Genomic DNA, 24147 nt, shown 5'->3' on the forward strand with positions numbered 1-24147 from the left:
ATATATATATATATATATATATATATATATATATATTTTGCAAGTTCTCCCACTTAGAAATCATGGAGGGGTCTGAAATTTTCATCTTGGGTGCATGTCCACTGTGACAGACATAATCTAAAAAAAAATCCGGAAATCATAATGTATGTGTTTTTTTTTTTTTTTTTTTATAATTTATTTGTATGTTACTGCTGCAAATAAGTATTTGATCCCCTACCAACCAGCAAGAATTCTAGCTCTCACAGACCGGTTAATTTTTCTTTATGAAGCCCTCTTATTCTGCTCTCTTTACCTGTATTAATTGTACCTGTTTGAACTTGACACCTGTTCACACACTCAATCAATCACACCTCAACCTGTCCACCATAGCCAAGACCAAAGAGCTGTCTAAGGACACCAGGGACAAAACTGTAGAACTGCACAAGGCTGGGATGGAGTACAGGACAACAGGTAAGCAGCTTGGTAGAAGACAACAACTGTTATGATTATTTATTAGAAAGTGGAAGAAACACAAGATAACTGTCAATCTCCCTCGGTCTGGGATTCCATGCAAGATCTCGCTTTGTGGGGTAAGGATGATTCTGAGAAAGCTCAGAACTACACAGGAGGACCTGGTCAGTGACCTGAAGAGAGCTGGGACCACAGTCACAAAGATTACATTAGTAACACATGATGCTGTCATGGTTTAAAATCCTGCAGGGCAGCAAGGTCCCTCAGCTCAAGCCAGCACATGTCCAGGCCCGTTTGAAGTTCACCAGTGACCATCTGGATGATCCAGAGGAGGCATGGGAGAAGGTCATGTGGTCAGATGAGACCAGAATAGAGCTTTTTGGAATCAACTCCACTTACCATGTTTAGAGGATGAGAAAAACCCCAAGAAAACCATCCCAACCGTGAAGCATGTGGGTGGAAACATCATACTCTGAGGGTGTTCTTCTGCAAAGGGGACAGGATGACTGCACCGTATTGAAGGGAGTATGGATGGGGTCATGTATTGGGAGATTTTGGCAAACAAACTCCTTCCCTCAGTAAGAGCATTGAAGATGGGTCATGGCTGGGTCTTCCAGTATGACAATGACCCCAAACACACAGCCAGGGCAACTAAGGAGGAGCTCCGTAAGAAGCATTTCAAAGTCCTGGAGTGGCCTGACCAGTCTCCAGACCTGAACTCAATAGAGGGAGCTGAAACTCCAAACCTGAAAGATTTGGAGATCTGTATGGAGGAGTGGAGCAAAATCTCTGCTGCAGTATATGCAGACCTGGTGAAAAACTACACTAAACGTTTAACCTCTGTAATTGCAAACAAAGGCTACTGTACCAAATATTAACATTGATTTTCACGTGTTGAAATACTTATTTGTAGCAGTAACATACAAATAAATTATATATATATATATATATATATATATATATAAATCATACATTGTGATTTCCGACTTTTTTTTTTTTTTTTTTTTTAGATTGTTTGTCACAGTGGACATGTACCTAAGATGATGATGATATTTCAGACCCCTCCATTATTTCTAACTGGGAGAACTTGCAAAATTGCAGGGTCTTCAAATATGTATTTTCCTCAGAGTGTGTATGTATGTATATATATATATGTGTGTATATATATATATATATATATATATATATTTGATGGTGACTCAGTTCCTCACAATGTCATACGATGTGATTCAACATGATAGGAATTATACCAAAAATCTAAATAGAAAATAAGAAACGCCAACTCATTATGGTACTATGGTATTCTTCTTTTGATTCTGCTGGAGGCAGAGGATGTTTTACTCCTTATAAGCAGCAAATTTACCACAATCAGCATTAAAGAACAGGAATCGGTTCCATCACACTGCCAGATCTTAAACAGTACAGTAAACAATAAGACATCACTCTCAGTGAATGACTTAAAGTGAGTCAGTCATTGACAGAGTACGGCTTTGGCAAAAGTAATTTGAGATATTTTTCTCACCAGTTTTGCTGGTTTCAGTTTACAATCTGAGGAATCAGAGTGGAGCAGCAGTGGCCGTATGATTTAGCAGCACAGCATTCTTTAGAAACGACCTGCGTCTTGTCAAGTTTCCCATCTTTTTTAAAAAATAAGCCAAAGCATCTCCAAACACTTGATTTAAATGTTTTAGGTGCATCAACAACCTCCTCCAACCGCTTGCCGCTGTTCTTGCGGATCTCCATGTTTGATGTGGTAAAAATGTGCTTTCTGGCTTCCATGCATGATCAAAACACAACCCGAAGCAGTGGTGGTGTGTTCAATGTGCCTCGGGAAAAAATCGATGCAAGCACGGAGCGAGATGTATCACGATTTCACCCATCAATTGAATTGCGCACGTTCTTTATCTAGATATCGATTATGTGTATGTTTGTGAGAGGGGGGCTCAAAATATATCATCTATGAAAGGTGCTGCAGAAAAAGTTTGGGAACCACTGATGTTTCGGACCAATGTATCTTTAAAAAATACGGGTGGTGGGCAGTCTGAGATTATGAAGTTATTAATTTGTGGTGGGACCTTTGATAAACACTTGATTTAAATGTTTTAGGTGCTTCAAAAACCTCTTCCAACTGCTTGCCACTGTTCTCACGGACCTCATGTTTGGTGTGGTAGAAATGTCCTTTCTGGCTTCCGTTTGTGATCAAAACACAACCACAATACATAGAGCGATACTGACTATACGATGCAATGACTATTTTTAAGTCTGAAGATCTGAAGGCCAAATTTACAACTTAGGATTTTTTATTTTCCTTCCAAATAGTAACACCCCCTTGCTTTTTTTAAAGCCTACAGTGGCCCTAAATATGCCATCATAAAAAAATGGAAGTACTGTTGAACACTTATTCATGCATCATGATTGTCAGAATGAGATAAATGTTATAAAGCCTTATTCATGAGATTTTTGACTTCATCATTCTTCACCAAAAACGAAGACGCTGTCTGCCAAATATTTTCTATTAGTGAAGCATTGAGTTTTAGGTTCATCTTCACCCCCAGAACTCTTTGTTAACAATGTGTTTCTGTCTGGATTCAGAGCGATGACACAGATGGCACAACAGCTAATGAAGATGAAGTTTTACACCAACCGCCAAATAATATCAGAAGTTCTGTGGCGAGGCCATTAGGAGCCAGAGCGAATAAAGATCCCAGAGATTTCACTCTTTCTAGCAAAGCCAGGTGTGGTATATTATGTAAATGCATATATTGGTGAGAGGGCTCATTTGGGCATTTTCTGACATCGTTTTATTTTAACGCTTGCTTTCCTTACAGAAACATTTACTGTTACATGCTGTCTTATTTGTATGGTACTTTCATTATGCCTCTGTTTCTCAGACATTTTGCACAGGCTTCACAAGCAAGTAAATAAGTAACAATGTACTCTTGTAGCACCTTTCTGGAACATAAGCATAGCGGGTACCTCAGTGGATAAGGACCTAGTCTGTCAATATGTAGACCTGAGTTTGATCTCGCTCATCCTACCTGTCTTTGTCCTCGAACAAGACATTTAATCTGCATTGTCTCAGTCCACCCAGCTGTAAATGGGTACCAGCCTTGGCCTGGAAGTAACTTGTGATGACTTCTATCTGGTCCAATGGGAGATATGGACTCTTGTTCGCTTTACGCCCTGGCCTTAGGGCCTATAAGGACTTACTTTCTCGAACAGATTTCACAAAGCACTTCACAATAAATTGTAGGAAATATTAAAATGGACACAAAAATCACACAATTTCAAAACAAGTGCCATTAGACATTGGCAAGTTTCAAAATATAAGTTGTTAGCTGGTTGTCAAGCATTGACTGAGTCCACAAAGGTCATGCTTAAAGGGGAGGACATTTCAGAATTTGGGGACCATGAATGTAAAAAATCTCGTAACTTTTAGATTTTGGTCTTTTATGTGCAGCAGACGACAGGCCCTGATCAAATTATACTAGAGTCTTCTAGTGAGCAGTTCATTAATGTAGGATCATGTTTAGCCATGCAGAACCAAGGCAGTCAACAACAGGTCCCTCATGTTTCAGCTTTGTACAGAAGAGGTTCTGAATTTATAAGGATGACCTTTTAAAATGTTTAGGCCCACAAAAAAAGAGGGGAAAAAAGGTATTTATCAAACATTTGTGTGTTTGTTGCAACTGATGAATCAAAGTTCTGGAAAAACTGCTGGTCCACATGAAGTCTCATTTTTCATGCCTTTGTGATTGTCATTCCAAACATGTTGGCTGCTTGTACCCACATGGCTCAAGTCCAGCAGCCTCTAGATTAGTTAAATATAAGTGTTTTACTTATATTTTATTTAGTAATTGTGGCTCATTGGCAAGTTTGTTTTTCGGTTATCTAAATGTATTTGCATATTTTGTGCTCTACTAAAGAAAAATTCTGCTATTTTAAACCCCAGTCACACGGCACTAACAATGGGCATCAAAACAAAACAAGCAATCTGGACTTACGTTGACTTTCAGAGACTTCATTTAACCATAGTCCAGCTTCATTTCTGTAGCTGGCACTTCGTCAGAATTTTCAAACTGTTGAAAAATGTGAATAAATCCTGACGACGGCCTCAATTCGTCCATATTTCGTTTTGCTTTCTGTCTTGACAGTTCCTCATCGTTTGCGTAGTTCCTGTATCATCAGGGTTTCGTTTGTCATCCAACTTTGTTCAACCTCCAGCCCCCCCAATGTCTCTGGCAAAGATGTGCGTGTGCGCGCACATTACTAAGACAACACTGCTGCAGGTGACTGTGGACAGCGCAGACTCGCTGCAGAAATGATCACACACCGATGCTTCGTTTTGATTTTGTTTATAAGCGTCAAGGTCGCCGTTCACTTCATTTTTCTTCTGTTGGTTTCATTTCAGTCTTTTATACTCGCAGGCTTTTCTGTAATGGGAGAAGTCCAGGCTCATTTGTCCACTTTTTCTCAACGATTTGTGACTTTGGGACGTTTTTCCTTCGTTCAGCTAATGCCGTGTGACCGGGCCATTACATTCACACTATATAGTTTCAAAAGAGGATTTGCAACACTATTTTACCACAGCTGTTGCCAACAGGAATTGATGCTTGAACCTCCTCACCATTTAAACAAATGAATTTAGTAAAATGTAAAAAGTGTGACATCCTGTACATTAGTTTGGCATAATTAATATTCTGAAAATTCTGTTTGCTTTTTATTTTGTCTGACTCTGAATGAATTTTTCATCCCATCAAAACTGTTTGACCACAAGAGAGAAACTGTATGAAGAGAAGCTGCATCAGCAAAAAGTGGAGCTGAAACAGCTCCAAGAAGAACGCCAGAGACTCATTGAAATCCAGGGCAAAATCCAGGACATCCAGTGGGCTTGCCCCGACCTCCAGGTAGTTTGCATATACATGACCTTTGGAGTTTGGGGGGGCGCTCTTATTTGGTACATTTCAGAATGTCTAATTCTGAGCGTTGTGAATGCACTGTTACTAAACGTACATACTACTGCAATTTGTGAGAGTTTGCCCCAACCCCAGAAAATAGAAGTTGTACTTCTCTTTAAGCATGATGCTGACAATGTGATGCCTCTCCCAAGTGTGTGTGTGTGTTATGAAACGGAAAAAGTTTAATCACCATTGAAGTAACATGGAATAAGGATACAGTGTTTTTAGTATATTTGGTGTACTTTGTCACAGGGCACAAATTCACTTTGTAAATAGCAGCAAAGAAAATAATTATTTATTTTTGTATTATGCTCTTTGTAAAACAAAACAAAAAGCCTCAGGAAATGGGGCAAGATTTAAGAAAAACAATTTTTTTCTTTTAGTAAACTCTCCTATGTTGTCATTTTCAGTCATCCATTTCCAGCACAGTGAGCCAGCCTGTGTTGCTCAACAAGATTCCTATTACTGTTTCAACTCCAGCCACTGTGCAGGCTTCTTCCTCTTCGAGACCCAAAATCAATTCAACTGTGGTGAAATCTCCTGCAGAAGCAACTACTATGGCATCTGTCACTGACAATGAGGTGACTTGCTGCATGCACACAACACACAAAATGACTCACTCTCAACAAAGGCCAAAGTAAGAGTCTCTTTCTCTCGGTTTATATATCTTACATAGTGTTGATTTATATCATGCTTATAGCAGATATGGATCTGCATGTTGATTTGGCACAACTTTGATGCCTGACACAGCTCCAAGTTAGATGGCGAATAGGCAGTGGTGGTCTTGAACTAGCAACCTTTCGCTCTGGAGAAGAGTGCACTCACTGCTTGGCCACCATTAAATTAATTACCAGGGCTATGATAAATTATAATTTCAAATTAACCGAGTGACAGAGGTGCACAGAACAGTGAGACCAGATGATAGCACAGACATGCATGTTCTTTGCACGTGCACAGTTTTCAGAAAGTTTACCAGATGTTGATATAGTTTTTACAGGCATGCCTGGCCATTCAACTCAAGTGTGTGGGTGTGGGTGTGTGGGGAGGTTTGACCAACAAAGCAAATTTCATCCAGGTATTGCAGCTAGAGCTGTTATGCAGAGCTGCGCTTCATTTGCTGTGCATATGGACACAAAGCACTTTTAATTCTTCATAAACATTAACTGTTTTCAGACAGTTAATTCACTCGTTAATCATGAATCTCCTCACGGGGTAGCCAACAAGAATTTGTTCTTTAAACTAACTAACACATCTGTCTTCTGGTATTGTTCCTCTTTAAATGAAATGGCCAATTACAGAACCGGGTACTATGAAAAATATCTAGAGTGAATGTGCTTCCTTCAAAGTGCAACACGACAAACCTTTTACTTAAGACACAAACATAGTTTGGGAGGAGAATCTATAAACAAGATCAGACTGAAGATGATGGTATTTACAATTGTATAGCTTACAGGAGGAAAAAAAGGTTGAGATTGTGATCGATAATGTAAAGCTGAACATAGAAATATTAGAATTGTTGTATCGTCATGTAGCAGTTTGAAGAAACATTCAAATAAATTCACTGAATGTAATCATTAAACTACATACAGTTTAATTGCATAATGAGACTAACACATCTTTTATTTTAGTTTGAACCAGTTAAGTTCTATTGTTACATATGCTCACCATGGTATTGTCAGAACCACTTGATTCTAAACAGTCTGTAAATGTGAGCTGTGTTTGTAGCTTGTCTTTTTTAACATCAGTAAGCATGCTTAAGACAGCATTTTCATTGCGCCTTCACTGACTGCATGTCCAGTCATACTCTGACTGATAGCATTATACAACCCCTGGCAAAAATTATGGAATCACCGACCTCGGAGGATGTTCATTCAGTTGTTTAATTTTGTAGAAAAAAAGCAGATCACAGACATGACACAAAACTAAAGTAATTTCAAATGGCAACTTTCTGGGTCTAAGAAACACTATAAGGAATCAGGAAAACAAATTGTGGCAGTCAGTAACGGTTACTTTTTTAGACCAAGCAGAAGGAAAAAAATATGAAATCACTCAATTCTGAGGAAAAAATTATGGAATCATGAAAAACAAAAGAGCGCTCCAACACATCACTAGTATTTTGTTGCACCACCTCTGGCTTTTATAACAGCTTGCAGTCTCTGAGGCATGGACTTAATGAGTGACAAACAGTACTCTTCATCAGTCTGACTCCAACTTTCTCTGATTGCTGTTGCCAGATCAGCTTTGCAGGTTGGAGCCTTGTCATGGACCATTTCTTCAACTTCCACCAAAGATTTTCAATTGGATTAAGATCCGGACTATTTGCAGGCCATGACATTGACCCTATGTGTCATTTTGCAACAAATGTTTTCACAGTTTTTGCTCTATGGCAAGATGCATTATCATCTTGAAAAATGATTTCATCATCCCCAAACATCCTTTCAATTGATGGGATAAGAAAAGTGTCCAAAATATCAACATAAACTTGTGCATTTATTGATGATGTAATGACAGCCATCTCCCCAGTGCCTTTACCTGACATGCAGCCCCATATCATCAATGACTGTGGAAATTTAAATGTTCTCTTCAGGCAGTCATCTTTATAAATCTCATTGGAACGGCACCAAACAAAAGTTCCAGCATCATCACCTTGCCCGATGCAGATTCGAGATTCATCACTGAATATGACTTTCATCCAGTCATCCACAGTCCACGATTGCTTTTCCTTAGCCCATTGTAGCCTTGTTTTTTTCTGTTTAGGTGTTAATGATGGCTTTCGTTTAGCTTTTCTGTATGTAAATCCCATTTCCTTTAGGCAGTTTCTTACAGTTCGGTCACAGATGTTGGCTCCAGTTTCCTCCCATTCATTCCTCATTTGTTTTGTTGTGCATTTTCGATTTTTGAGACATATTGCTTTGTTTTCTGTCTTGACGCTTTGATGTGTTCCTTGGTCTACCAGTATGTTTGCCTTTAACAACCTTCCCATTTTGTTTGTATTTGGTCCAGAGTTTAGACATAGCTAACTGTGAACAACCAACATCTTTTGCAACATTGTGTGATGATTTACCCTCTTTTAAGAGTTTGATAATCCTCTCCTTTGTTTCAATTGACATCTCTCGTGTTGGAGCCATGATTCATGTCAGTCCACTTGGTGCAACAGCTCTCCAAGGTGTGATCACTCCTTTTTAGATACAGACTAATGAGCAGATCTGATTTGATGCAGGTGTTAGTTTTGGGGATGAAAATTTACAGGGTGATTCCATAATTTATTCCTCAGAATTGAGTGATTCCATATTTTTTTCCCATCTGCTTGGTCTAAAAAAGTAACCGTTACTGACTGCCGCAATTTTTTTTTTCTTGATTTCTTATAGTGTTTCTTAAAGCCAGAAAGTTGCCATTTGAAATGACTTTAGTTTTGTGTCATGTCTGTGATCTGCTTTTTTTCTACAAAATTAAACAACTGAATGAACACCCTCCAAGGCCGGTGATTCCATAATTTTTGCCAGGGGTTGTATTAGTTGACTTAAGCTCCATTTCCACTGAGGGGGTCGGTACAGCACCCTATTTGTGCATTTCCACATTCATGGTAACAGAAGGGAGGTGCTAACCCGCTGCTGTCCATCGATTGGCTCAGTCGTGAAAGCTGCAAAAAAAATTTAAATTCAAATTTATTAATTTATATAGCGCCAATTCACGATGAGATTCACACAACATAGTCCATAGTTCTGCAGTCATCATGCAACCATTCATACAGTTCATACTGTTTCAAATATTGAAACCATTCACACACTGAGTAAATATTAAAGTCATAAGCTTACCTGTTACATTGTTTCAGTCAGACTCATCATCACAAACTGATGAAAACGTATTCACATAAAGCATCCTTATTTTGGAAAATGTCTGGAAATACTTTAATTCCTTGTCATGACTGAAGAAACGGTGGTTTCTCAACTCAACTCTTCAGCATTCTGCACACGATGAAAATAAATCCTGTGATCCAGAAAGACAAAAATAAAACTTTAAAAAACTTTAAATTACCCTGTGTGGACTCCGTGTGGAGGGTGCGAGGCCACGTGGCAGTGTACGCACTCTTGGTGATGTGCATGTCGACCGCTACATGTTTTGCCCACCAAAGAAAAGGGTACTGCTGGCCGTGGAAATGCAAGACTTAACCATTCCGACACAGACCGCTCAGTGGAAATGAGGCTTTAATATGTTTCGGACATGGAAAAAACAGGTGACGTGTACAACAGGGCATGCGATAGGAAAATTAAACTTGATTTTTGAGATCAGCAACCCAAAATTAATAAAATGCAGTCCAAAGTGTTCAGGAAGCAATTGTCCAATTTTATTATTAGCAAATTTTCAACTATTTGTCAAATATCAAAATATTTCTACATATTGTGCCTAATTGTTGTCATACTCTCCCATCTGTCCTTGTCAGCAGCTTTGGTCAAAGATCCGTCGTCACCAGATTCTACGTGAGGAACTACGCCAGCGTAGAAAGCACCTGGAGTCATTGATGGCTGAACACCAGAGGCGTAATGGCCTCTGTGACTCTCCTTGTAGGGTTGAGGACCAGGAAAGTCTGGCTACACCGTCACTGTCTGTCAGTAGAGATGAAAGGTAGGACACCGTCCTTTTGCATTTTAAAGTTTCTTTTGATTTTTAATACACGGATACAGTGTTGGGGTTGTCCCGCTCAAGACCAAATGTGTGGGGCGCTGGTTTTGTCCTGAGAGGGCCAGGACATTGCTGTGCATTCCCACATGGTGAACTGGAGGGAGCATTAGAGGAGCCACATCCACATCCTGAGGAGGTTCCTTCTGATTTAAGATGCATTAAAAACAAATAAAGCAACAGGTAATGCAGATGAAGACGATGGAAAATTGCGCTACTTTCGGCTGTGAGAGACCCACCCCCCATCTTGCTTTGATCACTAAGGACAAACTGTGAGAAATTAACTATTTTAGTGTAGACAAACCTGGTTTCATATGTGGTAAATGGGAATAACGTGTGATATTTTGGGGAGAAATTAAGCTGTAACATCTCAAACAGTTGACTTTTTAAGGAAAATTGCAGCCAGAGTTTGCAAATCATTAACGCCTATCTTTCAGTTAAGTAAATTATTGTCCCTTGTTACAGTGATGCCGCTGTAATGATGATGCAGCTGAATTTCTATTGCAGATATGTGAATGCAGCATGACCATTGTAGACAATGAAAAGGTTGTTCCAGAGAATGAATTGGGGTTGTTTTTAACTTTTGTCATTAGGACTATGGCTACCTGGGGTTCCTCACCTTCCCGCCCTGATGATGAGGATGACAATAATGATGATTGCTATCGTGCAGAAGAGGACGAGGATCAGGAAGTGTGTGCTGAGAGCAGCTCCGATGAAGACATTCACATCTACACACCGAGCAGAAACCAGTGCTCCTTCAGCAGTAGGAAGAATCAAGGAAGGTGGGACAAATTCACTGGTGAAATTCTGTAAATATCCCCTACTGACATTAAAAAATTGTTTTACAATCATACACTCACATTTCTGTGTATGCAGCAACCTGAAGCCTCCACCAGCTTTTTCGGATGAGCCCAGTGTTCACCCATCAGTTCATGTCAAAGCTAATACTAAACAGCAGCAGCCTGGGAGCCAGCATGGACCAACTCTACGGCAGGAGAATCTGCGCTGGGCTTCTGAGCTCTCCTTCACTGAAAGCTCAAACCACTGGAGAGAGCAAGTCAGTCAGATGCAGGGACAGCTGGACTTCAGCACCAACATGTGTCAAACACTCTTACAAGACCAACAGGTTAGTTTACAAGACAAATGTTGCAGAACAATCCTGGGCTTGATTTGAAATAATCATGCAGTCATTTCACAACTATAAAATGACAGTAAATAAATGGTATGTCTCTCCTTCCACAGACTCTGTCATGTATGTTGCAAACCCTGCTGACTGGACAGTACAATATGTTGCCCAACAACATGACCTCACCGCAGGTCCAGCTGGTCATGCATCAGCTCAACCAGTGTTATATGCAGCTGGCCTGGCAACAAAACAACGTGCAAAGGTGAAAACTGTAACATGCATAAAATGGCAAACCACCATGAATTTGTCAGATTTAACTTTCTATATTTCTCTTACTTATTTCAGACTGAAGCAAGTCCTAAATGAGCTTGTGCTTCAGCAGCAGCAGCAGTCTTCCTCTTCACCAGCAGGTTGGCAGTCCTCATGTAAAGAATCCAGCTCCTGTCCCCCATTTGCTCCATGTGTCTTCATGTCATTCCCTTCTATCGTGCACCCTTCAGCCAACAACATTCCTGCTGCAGCCGCATCTCCAGTCCCTTCAAGTAAGACACACTTATTAACCTCCTCCATTTTGAGTTTTGTACAAAATATGGTAGAATTGGAATTAAGAGAGCTGAAACCTCTAATAAGGAAGGAGAGACCGTGTTAGGTCTTATACGATGCAACTGCGTAGCGTCCAGTTTGATGGTAACTTGGAGCCTTTGTTCTAAGTCAGTACTCTTTCCAAATTATTTCTCTCTCACTACTCTGCTGTTTAACAACAACAAAATAAAGCAAAAGGGGAGAAAATTTATATTAAAGCTACAGTATGTATGATGTAAGGTGTTATTTGCAGAAATGGGGCACAGCATTCATTACCGGCCATTCTTTGGTGTATAATTAACTGTTAACAATGAATCCATACGTTCTGTTAAACTTGAACCCTTTATATCTACAGGGGGTTGGGGGTGCTCCTCATGGAGGCTGCCATATTAATACTGATGCCCAAAAAGGATATACTTACTCCACCCTTGCATTTTGGAGCACGACCAGAAGACTGAAGGAAGAAAGAGGAGGAATCAATAGTTGCTTCCCTACACACTAATTTTTGCTAGTGCAAGCTAACAAGTTTAAATCTCAGTCCCACAGAATAATAAGCCATGAATAATGAGTCACGCATGGGTGTGTCAGCCATTAACCGAAGAATAATCCACGTTTTAAGCTATCACATATCCGCTACTAAGGCGCCTCTATGTGCTTCTCTGTACCTCACTTGTGCCAGGTATCAGCCTCTAGTGAGCCACGACTTACCTGTCATTTGAGCCCTGCCCAGCCTTGACTGGCTTGTGTCATCGCATATGATCCACGTCAAGCCACATATGATCCATGTAGCGCCATGTAACGCACTGTTGGAGCACGTTTAGGTATGGGTTTGGTCCAAACCTCCAGCCCTCTCACACTTGGTCCCTTTTAAATTGTCGGTTTTCAATTCACAGCATCCATTCAAAATGTCACATTTTTTAAATGCAGTCCAAAAATATATGCTCCAGTACTGTCCGGCTGGTGTGTGCATCCGTGCACCAGCCTGCTGTTCACCTATGTTCCAGAGTCATTAAATGCACCAGACCAGCGAGAACCAAACCACGGGTTCCTGGACAGTCACCTCTGCGCTTCTTCTTGCTGGCTTTATTTCTTCCGTGGCTTTAAACACAGTCATTTTGACATCGTGATCCAACTTTTAGCTTTGTGTTCTTCCATTATTGACTGCAAAATCACTCTTTTGCAAACTGGTGTTTTGCGTAAATGCTCGTCTTGAGTGAGAGTCATTACATTAGTGCGCACACACAGCGGAGCTTGTCTGATCCATTATAACAAGATGATGAATCTATCATAAACATACTTTTACAGCTGCTTAAAAAGAAGGAATGAACATGTAACTGTTTTTTTTTTTTTTTTTTTTACAAAGCTATAAGAATAAAAACATTACAAATACTTATCTTTTAAGCTGTTCCAAATATGTTCTCCACCTCAACACATGGGACAGAGACAGGAAATGTCCTCTGTGATTCCAGAAGTGATTAGAGGTGTTTTCAGCATCCAAGCTCTGACAGAAAATGATTAATCTGCCTCTACGAGCCTCTCAGAGCCTCTGTTCTCCCACGATTGTTGAATAACTGGACTTGTAACAAAAAATATGCTATGTGGCTCATTATTCATCCTTCATTATTTGTTGGGGCAAGGGCTTTAGGAACACTCATTTTGTGAAATGGGGGATCATACTTCTTGTTTATCACAAGAAAAGAAAAAGAACCATGAATATCCATCTCCAAAAAAGTGAAACCATAAAGGGAAACCAGAGCTCAAAATAGTACGTGCATGTGCTAGTTTGTGCATGTATTATTTGAGCGGTGCACGTAATTTTATACTGCACTTGCAGTGGTGCAAGAAACTTTATCTAAGTTTTATCAACTAGAAGCACCAGTAGAATGAACCAATAAAGGAATAAATAAGGGGGAAAAAACAATTTCCAGTGTGTTGTGTTCATCTTCCCTGTGTTTTATGACTCTCACACATGGAGCAAGTTGCTGTGACGATTCGTTCACGCGCGCACGTGGGAAAAAAACTGTCTGCTGCTGCTGCTCTTCCCTTAAACTCTGTCTTATAACCACACCGGACCTGCTTCGAGTTGCTTCCTGTGGCTTCATGACGACGCAGGAATATCTGCGTCAGGTGCGCGTAGCAGGGTGCAGAGAGGAGGTGAGGACACAGCTTGCAGGTCCTCTGCACCGAGAAGTCAGTGTGCACAGTTTGGCTGCAGACAGACTGTGCACTCTGACTTCTCTTCTAGTTTATATTTGTTCTTGTGCTGAGCTGCAGGTCTGCACTCTGAGTTCTGTTATAGTTATACACTCAACAAAAATATAAACGCAAAACTTTTGGTTTTGCTCCCATTTTGTATGAGATGAACTCAAAGATCTAAAACTTTTTCCACATACACAATATCACCATTTCCCTCAAATATTGTTCACAAACCAGTCTAAATCTGTGATAGTGAGCACTTCTCCTTTGCTGAGATTATCCATCCCACCTCACAGGTGTGCCATACCAAGATGCTGATTAGCCACCATGATTAGTGCACAGGTGTGCCTTAGACTGTCCACAATAAAAGGCCACTCTGAAAGGTGCAGTTTTGTTTTATTGGGGGGGATACCAGTCAGTATCTGGTCTGACCACCATTTGCCTCATGCAGTGCAACACATCTCCTTCGCATAGAGTTGATCAGGTTGTCAGTTGTGGCCTGTGGAATGTTGGTCCACTCCTCTTCAATGGCTGTGCGAAGTTGCTGGATATTGGCAGGAACTGGTACACGCTGTCGTATACGCCGGTCCAGAGCATCCCAAACATGCTCAGTGGGTGACATGTCCGGTGAGTATGCTGGCCATGCAAAAACTGGGACATTTTCAGCTTCCAAGAATTGTGTACAGATCCTTGCAACATGGGGCCGTGCATTATCCTGCTGCAACATGTGGTGATGTTCTTGGATGTATGGCACAACAATGGGCCTCAGGATCTCGTCACGGTATCTCTGTGTATTCAAAATGCCATCAATAAAATGCACCTGTGTTCTTCGTCCATAACAGACGCCTGCCCATACCATAACCCCACCGCCACCATGGGCCACTCGATCCACAATATTGACATCAGAAAACCGGTCACCCACACGACACCACACATGCTGTCTGCCATCTGCCCTAAACAGTGTGAACTGGGATTCATCCGTGAAGAGAACACCTCTCTATGCCAAACGCCAGCAAATGTGATCATTTGCCCACTCAAGTCGGTTACGACGACGAACTGGAGTCAGGTCGAGACCCCGATGAGGACGACGAGCATGCAGATGAGCTTCCCTGAGATGGTTTCTGACAGTTTGTGCAGAAATTCTTTGGTTATGCAAACCGATTGTTGAGTGGCTGGTCTCAGACGATCTTGGAGGTGAACATGCTGGATGTGGAGGTCCTGGGCTGGTGTGGTTACACGTGGTCTGCGGTTGTGAGGCTGGTTGGATGTACTGCCAAATTCTCTGAAACACCTTTGGAGACAGCTTATGGTAGAGAAATGAACATTCAATACACGAGCAACAGCTCTGGTTGACATTCCTGCTGTCAGCATGCCAATTGCACGCTCCTTCAAATCTTGTGACATCTGTGGCATTGTGCTGTGTGATAAAACTGCACCTTTCAGAGTGGCCTTTTATTGTGGGCAGTCTAAGGCACACCTGTGCACTAATCATGGTGTCTAATCAGCATCTTGATATGACACACCTGTGAGGTGGGATGGATTATCTCAGCAAAGGAGAAGTGCTCACTATCACAGATTTAGACTGGTTTGTGAACAATATTTGAGGGAAATGGTGATATTGTGTATGTGGAAAACGTTTTAGATCTTTGAGTTCATCTCATACAAAATAGGAGCAAAACCAAAAGTGTTGCGTTTATATTTTTGTTGAGTGTAGTTTCTTCCTTTGACCGCAAGATGCGCGTGCCCATGAACGAACCGTCGGTGACTGCATTTACATGCAGCCAATAACCCTTTCATAACCGGAATATTAGCAATAACCCGGTTGCGCACGGCCATGTAAACACCGGCAAAAACCTGAATATGCTCATATTCCGGTTTTTAAAAACCCGAGTAAGACCCCTGGGTTACTCCTTTTCTAACCCAAATATCAGGTCATATAAACGCACATCGAGATATCTCCATAGAAAGGAACATTATTTTGTGTTCCGCGCATGTCCTATCCGCGAGGAATCTTGGTCTTTTGAGTACAGCAACTACTTGTATGCGGCATGCGCAACCCACCGGACACCACAGAAGCTGGCAATCAGTCCGTGAGCAGGACTTATGTCCTTTTTGACACACATGAGAGAGTTTGAGGGGCGAACAAGGAACTAACTGCCTGCAGCCAGACAGTTTTTTTTTTTTCTTTCTTTTAATTGTTCACATGTGCGCGCGTGAACGAATCGTCCATGAGTGAACTGGAGATGTCCGGACTTTTCACTGCATGTGGACATGTCCTGTCTCTGGCAATGAGTCTGTGAGCAGGACGTTTATGGATTTTATTTAAACACTTTTGTCAGAGAAGAAGAGCGAGGAGCTGCAGCTGCAATCAGCATTTTTTTTTTCTGTGCTCTTTTTTGAGCGTGTAGTTTTACTGCATTGTGTACACGGTATAAAAACAATCCTGCATGAATTATACTTTAGGAACAATGGAACACAGCGGGAAACAAATTGGCGTCAGGTAACGTTATCTTGTGAGGGTGTAGCTTCCAGTCATGTCGAATACCGTCCTGTTGCTCTGACTTACGCTGAAACCACTTCATTTCTACGTCGAACACAGGACGCAAGCAAAAATTAAACATGTTTAATTTTTGGCGTCCGATTTGCTTCGTCCTTTGCGTCCCTCATGCTGTTGTGGCATCGAGCTGCTTGTCTCGGCACTGAGTTGCTTCCACGCGGCGGCGTCATGACGACACATGACGCAACTGGAAGCAGCCCCGGTGTGAAAGGGGCTGTACGGGCCCAGAGAGGAAGAGTCTGACACATCAGAGGAGGAGTTTTAAGGTTGATATAAGACTGACCTTTGGTTGTGCAAATAACTTTTTTTTTTCTTTTTTTTCTTTTTTTTTTTTTTTGGTGCAGGTAATTTTTTTGTTACTACCACCAGTGCAAGTAGGTTAAAAAATGTATTTCGACCCCTGGAAACAAAATAGTGCCCCGTGCTAGAATAACGCAGTCTGCAATCAGACCACAAGATGCCACTAAAACCTACACACTGTTGCTTTGAGCTTGTGCCACACCATGACTGATAGAGCAAACTGATTAATTATGGATTTAAATATTTTACCCCTTGGCAAAAATCGCATAGTCTGTTGATATCCTGTAGATTTGGAACTCTGATGGACAGATCACATCACATTTCCACAGGTAGCTGCAGTCAGCAGAACAGTTTTCCTGGTTTCAAGACATATGTGTGCACTGGGGAAAGCTAGATTTGAGTGGGGCTTCCAGATTTCTGATTGCGAATGTGGATAGAATCCGACTGACAGCTTTGCTGGTGTTCAGTGTGACTGCAGCAGTGGTGACACCAAACAAATTTGTGGCATCTCCTCCACCAAGACAATCTAGAGCGCACACTGGCATCCAGATATAAAACAACAACAAAAAAACAATGACCTTGGCTAAATGAACAGCCGCGTGACATGTCGCTGCATCGGGAACTGCCCTCTCTGTGCTTGTACAGAATTCATAAACCCTCCAGGAGCTTTGGCCATTCAGAAGCCCAGTCTGAAGCATCAGACAGCTGTGGAAATAAGCACATGACCATTGTAAAAGCAACAGGTAGAGGACAAAACAATAAATAAAAGTGCAAGAAAAGTGAAAGCTTTCCACCGGACATCCGCTCAAAATTTTGAGCAAGCACAAAATTTTTTGATGGACTTGGCAGACATTATCTGACAAGGAACTCAACTCATTTTGCAAATGGGAAAAAAAAAGGACGTATGTAGGACAAAAACAAATGGAAATGCAAACTTAATATCAGCCCCTCATATGTTTCATTGATCCACCATGGTGTGACACAGCCTTTAAAGGATTGAAGATACCTGAATATCTTTTGCCAATGTCTTGATTTATGTATTTATTTGTTTATTCTTTTAACTTTTTTTCTGGAGTACAAGTCGTACCAGACAAAAATGCCTCTTGAAAAGGGGGGTAGGAAAAAAAAACACTAATTCTTACTCTTTCCCTCTTTGTGCAGGCATGTATCCATGCTTCCCTTCTGCCATGGGGGAGTTCCCTCACACTACTTCTGATCACCAGGGCCAGCAGTTTGACCCCAACACTTCTATAAAAACAGATTACATGAGTTTTCCTCCTCCATTGCAGCGCTCTCCTATTAACTGTGCTCCAAAGAAAGAGTAAGAGTATTCTTGTTACTGTAGACATTAGTATTTAATCACGTCAGCATTGCCTGTTAACATGCTTATCTTACACGTGAACCCTCCAGACAAACTACCTGGCTCAACACCACTGATGCAAACAATGTCATCCAACATCACCCACCAAAAGTAGAGCACCAAGCGCCTGCCGCTTCCCCGCACCACCACATCAGTCACCACTCCAGAAGCAAGGGCTTTGACCAGGCCTCACAGCAAAGCTTCAGCAGTATGCCAGATCCTGTTGACCCGACAACAATCACCAAGACTTTTAAGGGCGGACGCAAAGCCTCTGCCCAAGCCAGTCTCGCCTCCCGAAACAAGATGACAAGTACTAAAAGTCGTCGCAGGTGGAGCAAAGGGCACAACAAGAATAGTGAAGGTATGAAGAGCAATAAAGGGCATCCACAGTTGTTACATTTAGTGTGCCTACAGGATAGAGGGCAGTAATGCAACAGCTTAAGAAGTTGCTGCAGAGCTCAGACAGTATCCACTCTCACATACAAGTTTTTGATTAGAACATTGGAGTGATACTTTCACTGGGCTAAGCATTATTACCTACACAACCCAACGGGACAGTTGGGACATTCTAATTAGTTATTATTCATGTATTAGGGTGAAAATGTTGAGTGATGAGAAAAGGAAAATCAGTCAAAATGTTTGAAGAGATTAAAGCAAATACTTGAGTCAAATTTGGATCATACCTACATTTCCTCAGAAATTCCTTCAGTCAGTGACCATCTTGCTCTGTAATTTCATCATAATCTGCAATCCACTTTGAATTTTAGTCTTTGAAAACAACCACATGAGAGATAACGCAAGCTCTGCACTCCTTAGTTGTAACGAGGGTAGCTGGAAGAGGACACATTAGAAGATGTACCTCTTACACAGCTCATAGGAGCCTATATTGTATTTTTAAGCCCCATCTCTCTGGATCAAGCCAACTTTGTCACAAAGGTTCAGAGAATCCATTCTATTAAGCTGTAAACATTAAAAAGTTTATCAATTACTCTGTCCTCCAGAAACCTTGTGCAGAACTTTATGGTTTATATTTTAGGTCCAACACTTTTTATTTAAAATTAATAAATCTATTTGAAACAACAATTTCTACTTAATTCCATATTTGCTGTCACATTTCAAGTACACAAGAACTTCACCATGTAGTTACACTTTGCAGGCCATGGGGTAAGGCTATCTCTTGTTTGCACCCCTACAGGCTGCTCATCAAAAAGTGGGGTGGAGATAAAAAGAACAGATGTGTTGCACAGGCAAAAAAAAAAAAAGAACAAAATTGTTTTAGTTCACTTCAGTCTGTAATGTAATTACTGATTTTTTTTATTTTTGTGTGTGTGTGTGTGTGTGTGTGTGTGTGTGTCTCTGGAATCTGCTGGTGTCTCAATTAATTCTGTGTTGTTTGAAGTGAGATGTTTAGTTAATATAGTGTCATTGCACTGTAATTGTTAAAACTGAGCTTTGAAGAACAATTGAAGGTCGAGTCACCGCTCTGTTGGCAGTATCTGGGCATTGTAGTTAATGTGCCAATAAATTTTCCATTGGGTTAAATCATTCTGGAAGCAAGAGCGCACATACACATAATGTTGTACTTAAATTCAGGTAATGTGAACTCATATTATCAAGTTGTCATAATAAATTGACAGAGTTGGCTGTGACACCCAGGTGTCATTAGAAAGTGCATCAGTTTCCTTAGTGTTGATGCAATTTTAGTGTTTATTTTCAGATATCAAATTTGGAAAGAGTTGACAATCAATTTTGCTTTTATTTATTTATTTTGCATTATTCAGGTCAGGAAATTAACAGCGTCAGCAGCTCTGGAGAATTTGTCCAGGAGGCAACACCTCGGGTTCAGCACAAGGATCTCAATCAGAGTCTGTTGGACAAGTTGACTCAAGAGAAACTAGACAGTAAAGCTAAACTTGGGAACAAGCGAAATGACCTCTCCTCTGGTATGGATAAATTAGTTGTAGTAAAGGCTCTGCATCTGGCTCACGTTCCATTTGTCTATTATATGTAATTTAATAGAATTTATGTCTGCATTAAGCTCATCTTGTGTCAGAATGTTTGTGTTTCACACTTTATGTAATGTTTCTTTGACCATTTGCCATGTTCACAGTTTAATTTTTTTTTTATTGACTTTGTTGTCGCTCTAATCCATTTTGCTCACAGCCTATGCTTGGAGAACACCCTTCCTCTCTAACAGAATTGCATGCACAGAAGCACCAGGTAAAGGCAACATGTGACACTTGGTTGTTTACATGTTGCAAAGTGCCCCCATGCGTGTGTCATTAATGTCTAAAGCAAAGCTCCTGAATTTGATTGGCAGCTCAGGCTTTTGCCCTGCACACACTGTTGCTTTGAATTGGATTTTCAGTTACAACTTTGTTTACATTCATGAGCTTGAAAAGGCAACATTTTTAATGGCAGCCTGTCGCATCTTGATCCTGCAGATGCAAGTAGTGACTTTTCACTGTTTGAGGCACTGAGGGAGACCATTTACTCTGAGGTGGCGACTTTGATATCTCAAAACGAGTCTCGACCTCACTTCCTCATCGAGCTCTTCCACGAGCTGCAGCTGCTTAACACAGACTACTTACGGCAGCGGGCGCTGTATTCTCTGCAGGTAAAGACACCAGTGACTGGGAAATCAAAGCCTCTTGATGTCTTTAAAAGTGCCTTTTTACTCAATGTCCTTTTTATTGCAAAATACAGTGGTTATTTGACTGATTAATCTCTGGAATTCTGAATCCTGGTCTGCATTACCACTGTTCACTGGAGAGTATCTGATAATGTCAGTAGCTTAGAAGAATTCAGTAGTATACTATTAAAAAGGCAGTACTGGTAATAATCTTAGAGTATTAATGATCTGAGTACTGACAGTCTGCAACATGCATTTGTCAAAATGAAAACACTTTTATATTGTTTTCTCAGTCCCAAGATGCACTACAAATGTGTTTTTTATATCCTTAACAAATTTGATATAAGTAGTGACTGCCTTTCCTCACATCTCCCTCAGGATATAGTGACGAACCATTTGGCAGAAAAGAAGGCAGCCGAGGACCAGTTGCCCCCTCTGGGATCTGGAGCGTGGGCTGCAGGATCTCAGTCTGAGCTCACGCCCAGTGAGAGTCTCACCAGTGATACAGTAAGAGATGTATTCCTTTTTTTCTGTCTGTGTTTTTATTGGGGTGGGTATATCAATCAGCATGTCCGTCCGTCTGTTTTTGCTTGTTAGCGTGACATCTCAAGCACCAGTTGACCAATTTCATTTAGCATAAAGGTGTACTTGGATGATCCCCCGACACTTTGTATTACTGATTTGTGGGGACCAGGGGGATATGTCATTGGTGACTGTCATTAACTTGTTTGCTTGAACTTTTCATTCTTCGCAGCCTTGTTTCCTTTGTGATTTCTATACCTTGTATTTCAGGTTGTTCAGATTTCGCCCCACATGGTCATTGAATTTAATGTAGCCGAACAGTCATTTTTGAAAATCTTGTCGGTGCAAAAGAAACTAGTTGGCTGGTCTCTCTATGGCCCTTTTACCACAGTACACATTTCTTTTCTTACTTATTGGTGTTCCCTTGAAGGCTGTAATGAAACTGTTATTTTTATTTATTTATTTATTTGTCAAGCGGTGCTGTATTCAAATTTGATAGAATTATGTTTGCCTTCAGAAATACTTTTTGGTGGTAGTTTAGCTTTTCATAACATAACTTTAAATCCTCTACAACCCCTGGCAAAAATTATGGAATCACCGGCCTCGGAGGATGTTCATTCAGTTGTTTAATTTTGTAGAAAAAAGCAGATCACAGACATGACACAAAACTAAAGTCATTTCAAATGGCAACTTTCTGGCTTTAAGAAACACTATAAGAAATCAGGAAAAAAAAATTGTGGCAGTCAGTAACGGTTACTTTTTTAGACCAAGCAGAGGGAAAAAAATATGGAATCACTCAATTCTGAGGAAAAAATTATGGAATCATGAAAAACAAAAGAACGCTCCAACACATCACTAGTATTTTGTTGCACCACCTCTGGCTTTCATAACAGCTTGCAGTCTCTGAGGCATGAACTTAATGAGTGACAAACAGTACTGTTCATCAATCTGGCTCCAACTTTCTCTGATTGCTGTTGCCAGATCAGCTTTGCAGGTTGGAGCCTTGTCATGGACCATTTTCTTCAACTTCCACCAAAGATTTTCAATTGGATTAAGATCCGGACTATTTGTAGGCCATGACATTGATCCTATCTGTCTTTTTGCAAGGAATGTTTTCACAGTTTTTGCTCTATGGCAAGATGCATTATCATCTTGAAAAATGATTTCATCATCCTCAAATGTCCTTTCAATTGATGGGATAAGAAAAGTGTCTAAAATATCAACATAAACTTGTGCATTTATTGAAGATGTAATGACAGCCATCTCCCCAGTGCCTTTACCTGACATGCAGCCCCATATCATCAATGACTGTGGAAATTTACATGTTCTCTTCAGGCAGTCATCTTTATAAATCTCATTGGAACAGCACCAAACAAAAGTTCCAGCATCATCACCTTGCCCAATGCAGATTCGAGATTCATCACTGAATATGACTTTCATCCAGTCATCCACAGTCCATGATTGCTTTTCCTTAGCCCATTGTAACCTTTTTTTTTTCTGTTTCGGTGTTAATGATGGCTTTCGTTTAGCTTTTCTGTATGTAAATCCCATTTCCTTTAGGCGGTTTCTTACAGTTCGGTCACAGACGTTGACTCCAGTTTCCTCCCATTCGTTCCTCATTTGTTTTGTTGTGCATTTTCGATTTTTGAGACGTATTGCTTTTAAGTTTTCTGTCTTGACGCTTTGATGTCTTCCTTGGTCTACCAGTATGTTTGCCTTTAACAACCTTCCCATGTTGTTTGTATTTGGTCCAGAGTTTAGACACATCTGACTGTGAACAACCAACATCTTTTGCAACATTGCGTGATGATTTACCCTCTTTTAAGAGTTTGATAATCCTCTCCTTTGTTTCAATTGACATCTCTCGTGTTGGAGCCATGATTCATGTCAGTCCACTTGGTGCAACAGCTCTCCAAGGTGTGATCACTCCTTTTTAGATGCAGACTAACGAGCAGATCTGATTTGATGCAGGTGTTAGTTTTGGGAATGAAAATTTACAGGGTGATTCCATAATATATTCCTCAGAATTGAGTGATTCCATATTTTTTTCCCTCTGCTTGGTCTAAAAAAAAGTAACTGTTACTGACTGCCACAATTTTTTTTTCCTGATTTCTTATAGTGTTTCTTAAAACCAGAAAGTTGCCATTTGAAATGACTTTAGTTTTGTATCATGTCTGTGATCTGCTTTTTTTCTACAAAATTAAACTGAATGAACATCCTCCGAGGCCGGTGATTCCATAATTATTGCCAGGGGTTGTATTCTGTTGTCATCAGAGGATATTGCAGTATGAAACCATTTTAAGATGCATACTCTCTATGTGACTTCTAACAGAATGGTTGAACTTTTCAGGAAGTTGTGGAGAAGAATTTGAGACTGGTACAGCACACTGTGAAGAAGGGCGAGGATGGCGAGTCTCTGGACAACGACAGCACCATGTCAACGTCCTCAAACTTGGAACCCTTCATGAATGAAGAACTGGGTATATTCCTGAATGCATGTTGTTTGATTTACTATAATAATAAGGTCAGGTTTATTGCCACTACATATCTCTGTGAGGCTTAGTTTTGTTTTTTTTTTAGTCAGTTGTGGTATTCCTTTTGTCTTTTTCACCACTTACTCATGATTACAATCAATACAAATTATTCACACTACAAGACCAGTACTGCATGGCTAAGCTAAACATTACCTTTAGTAAATAAGATTTTGACAATAGGAATATTTGGAAAATTTGAGTGGACATCTGACAGTCACATCAGTTGACATTTTCTCTTAATGATTTTTGAACA

The 24147-nt window shown here is 40.5% G+C and overlaps 1 protein-coding gene across 2 annotated transcripts in view; it reads left to right on the forward strand.

The window, feature by feature from the left end:
• Nucleotides 1–24147, forward strand: part of pcm1 (pericentriolar material 1) — a 53637-nt gene that overhangs the window by 18250 nt on the left and 11240 nt on the right. For both annotated transcript variants that reach the window (XM_034187707.1, XM_034187708.1), the window contains exons 13-27: nucleotides 3043–3185; nucleotides 5228–5357; nucleotides 5819–5989; nucleotides 9850–10031; nucleotides 10679–10867; nucleotides 10962–11211; nucleotides 11328–11473; nucleotides 11557–11753; nucleotides 18008–18167; nucleotides 18257–18567; nucleotides 19988–20149; nucleotides 20370–20426; nucleotides 20651–20823; nucleotides 21217–21345; nucleotides 23711–23840. In XM_034187707.1, the coding sequence (XP_034043598.1) occupies nucleotides 3043–3185; nucleotides 5228–5357; nucleotides 5819–5989; nucleotides 9850–10031; nucleotides 10679–10867; nucleotides 10962–11211; nucleotides 11328–11473; nucleotides 11557–11753; nucleotides 18008–18167; nucleotides 18257–18567; nucleotides 19988–20149; nucleotides 20370–20426; nucleotides 20651–20823; nucleotides 21217–21345; nucleotides 23711–23840 (2530 nt within the window). The remainder of the gene's footprint in view (nucleotides 1–3042; nucleotides 3186–5227; nucleotides 5358–5818; nucleotides 5990–9849; nucleotides 10032–10678; nucleotides 10868–10961; nucleotides 11212–11327; nucleotides 11474–11556; nucleotides 11754–18007; nucleotides 18168–18256; nucleotides 18568–19987; nucleotides 20150–20369; nucleotides 20427–20650; nucleotides 20824–21216; nucleotides 21346–23710; nucleotides 23841–24147) is intronic.

This window comes from Thalassophryne amazonica, chromosome 15, assembly GCF_902500255.1.
Source record: "Thalassophryne amazonica chromosome 15, fThaAma1.1, whole genome shotgun sequence".
NCBI lineage: Eukaryota > Metazoa > Chordata > Actinopteri > Batrachoidiformes > Batrachoididae > Thalassophryne > Thalassophryne amazonica.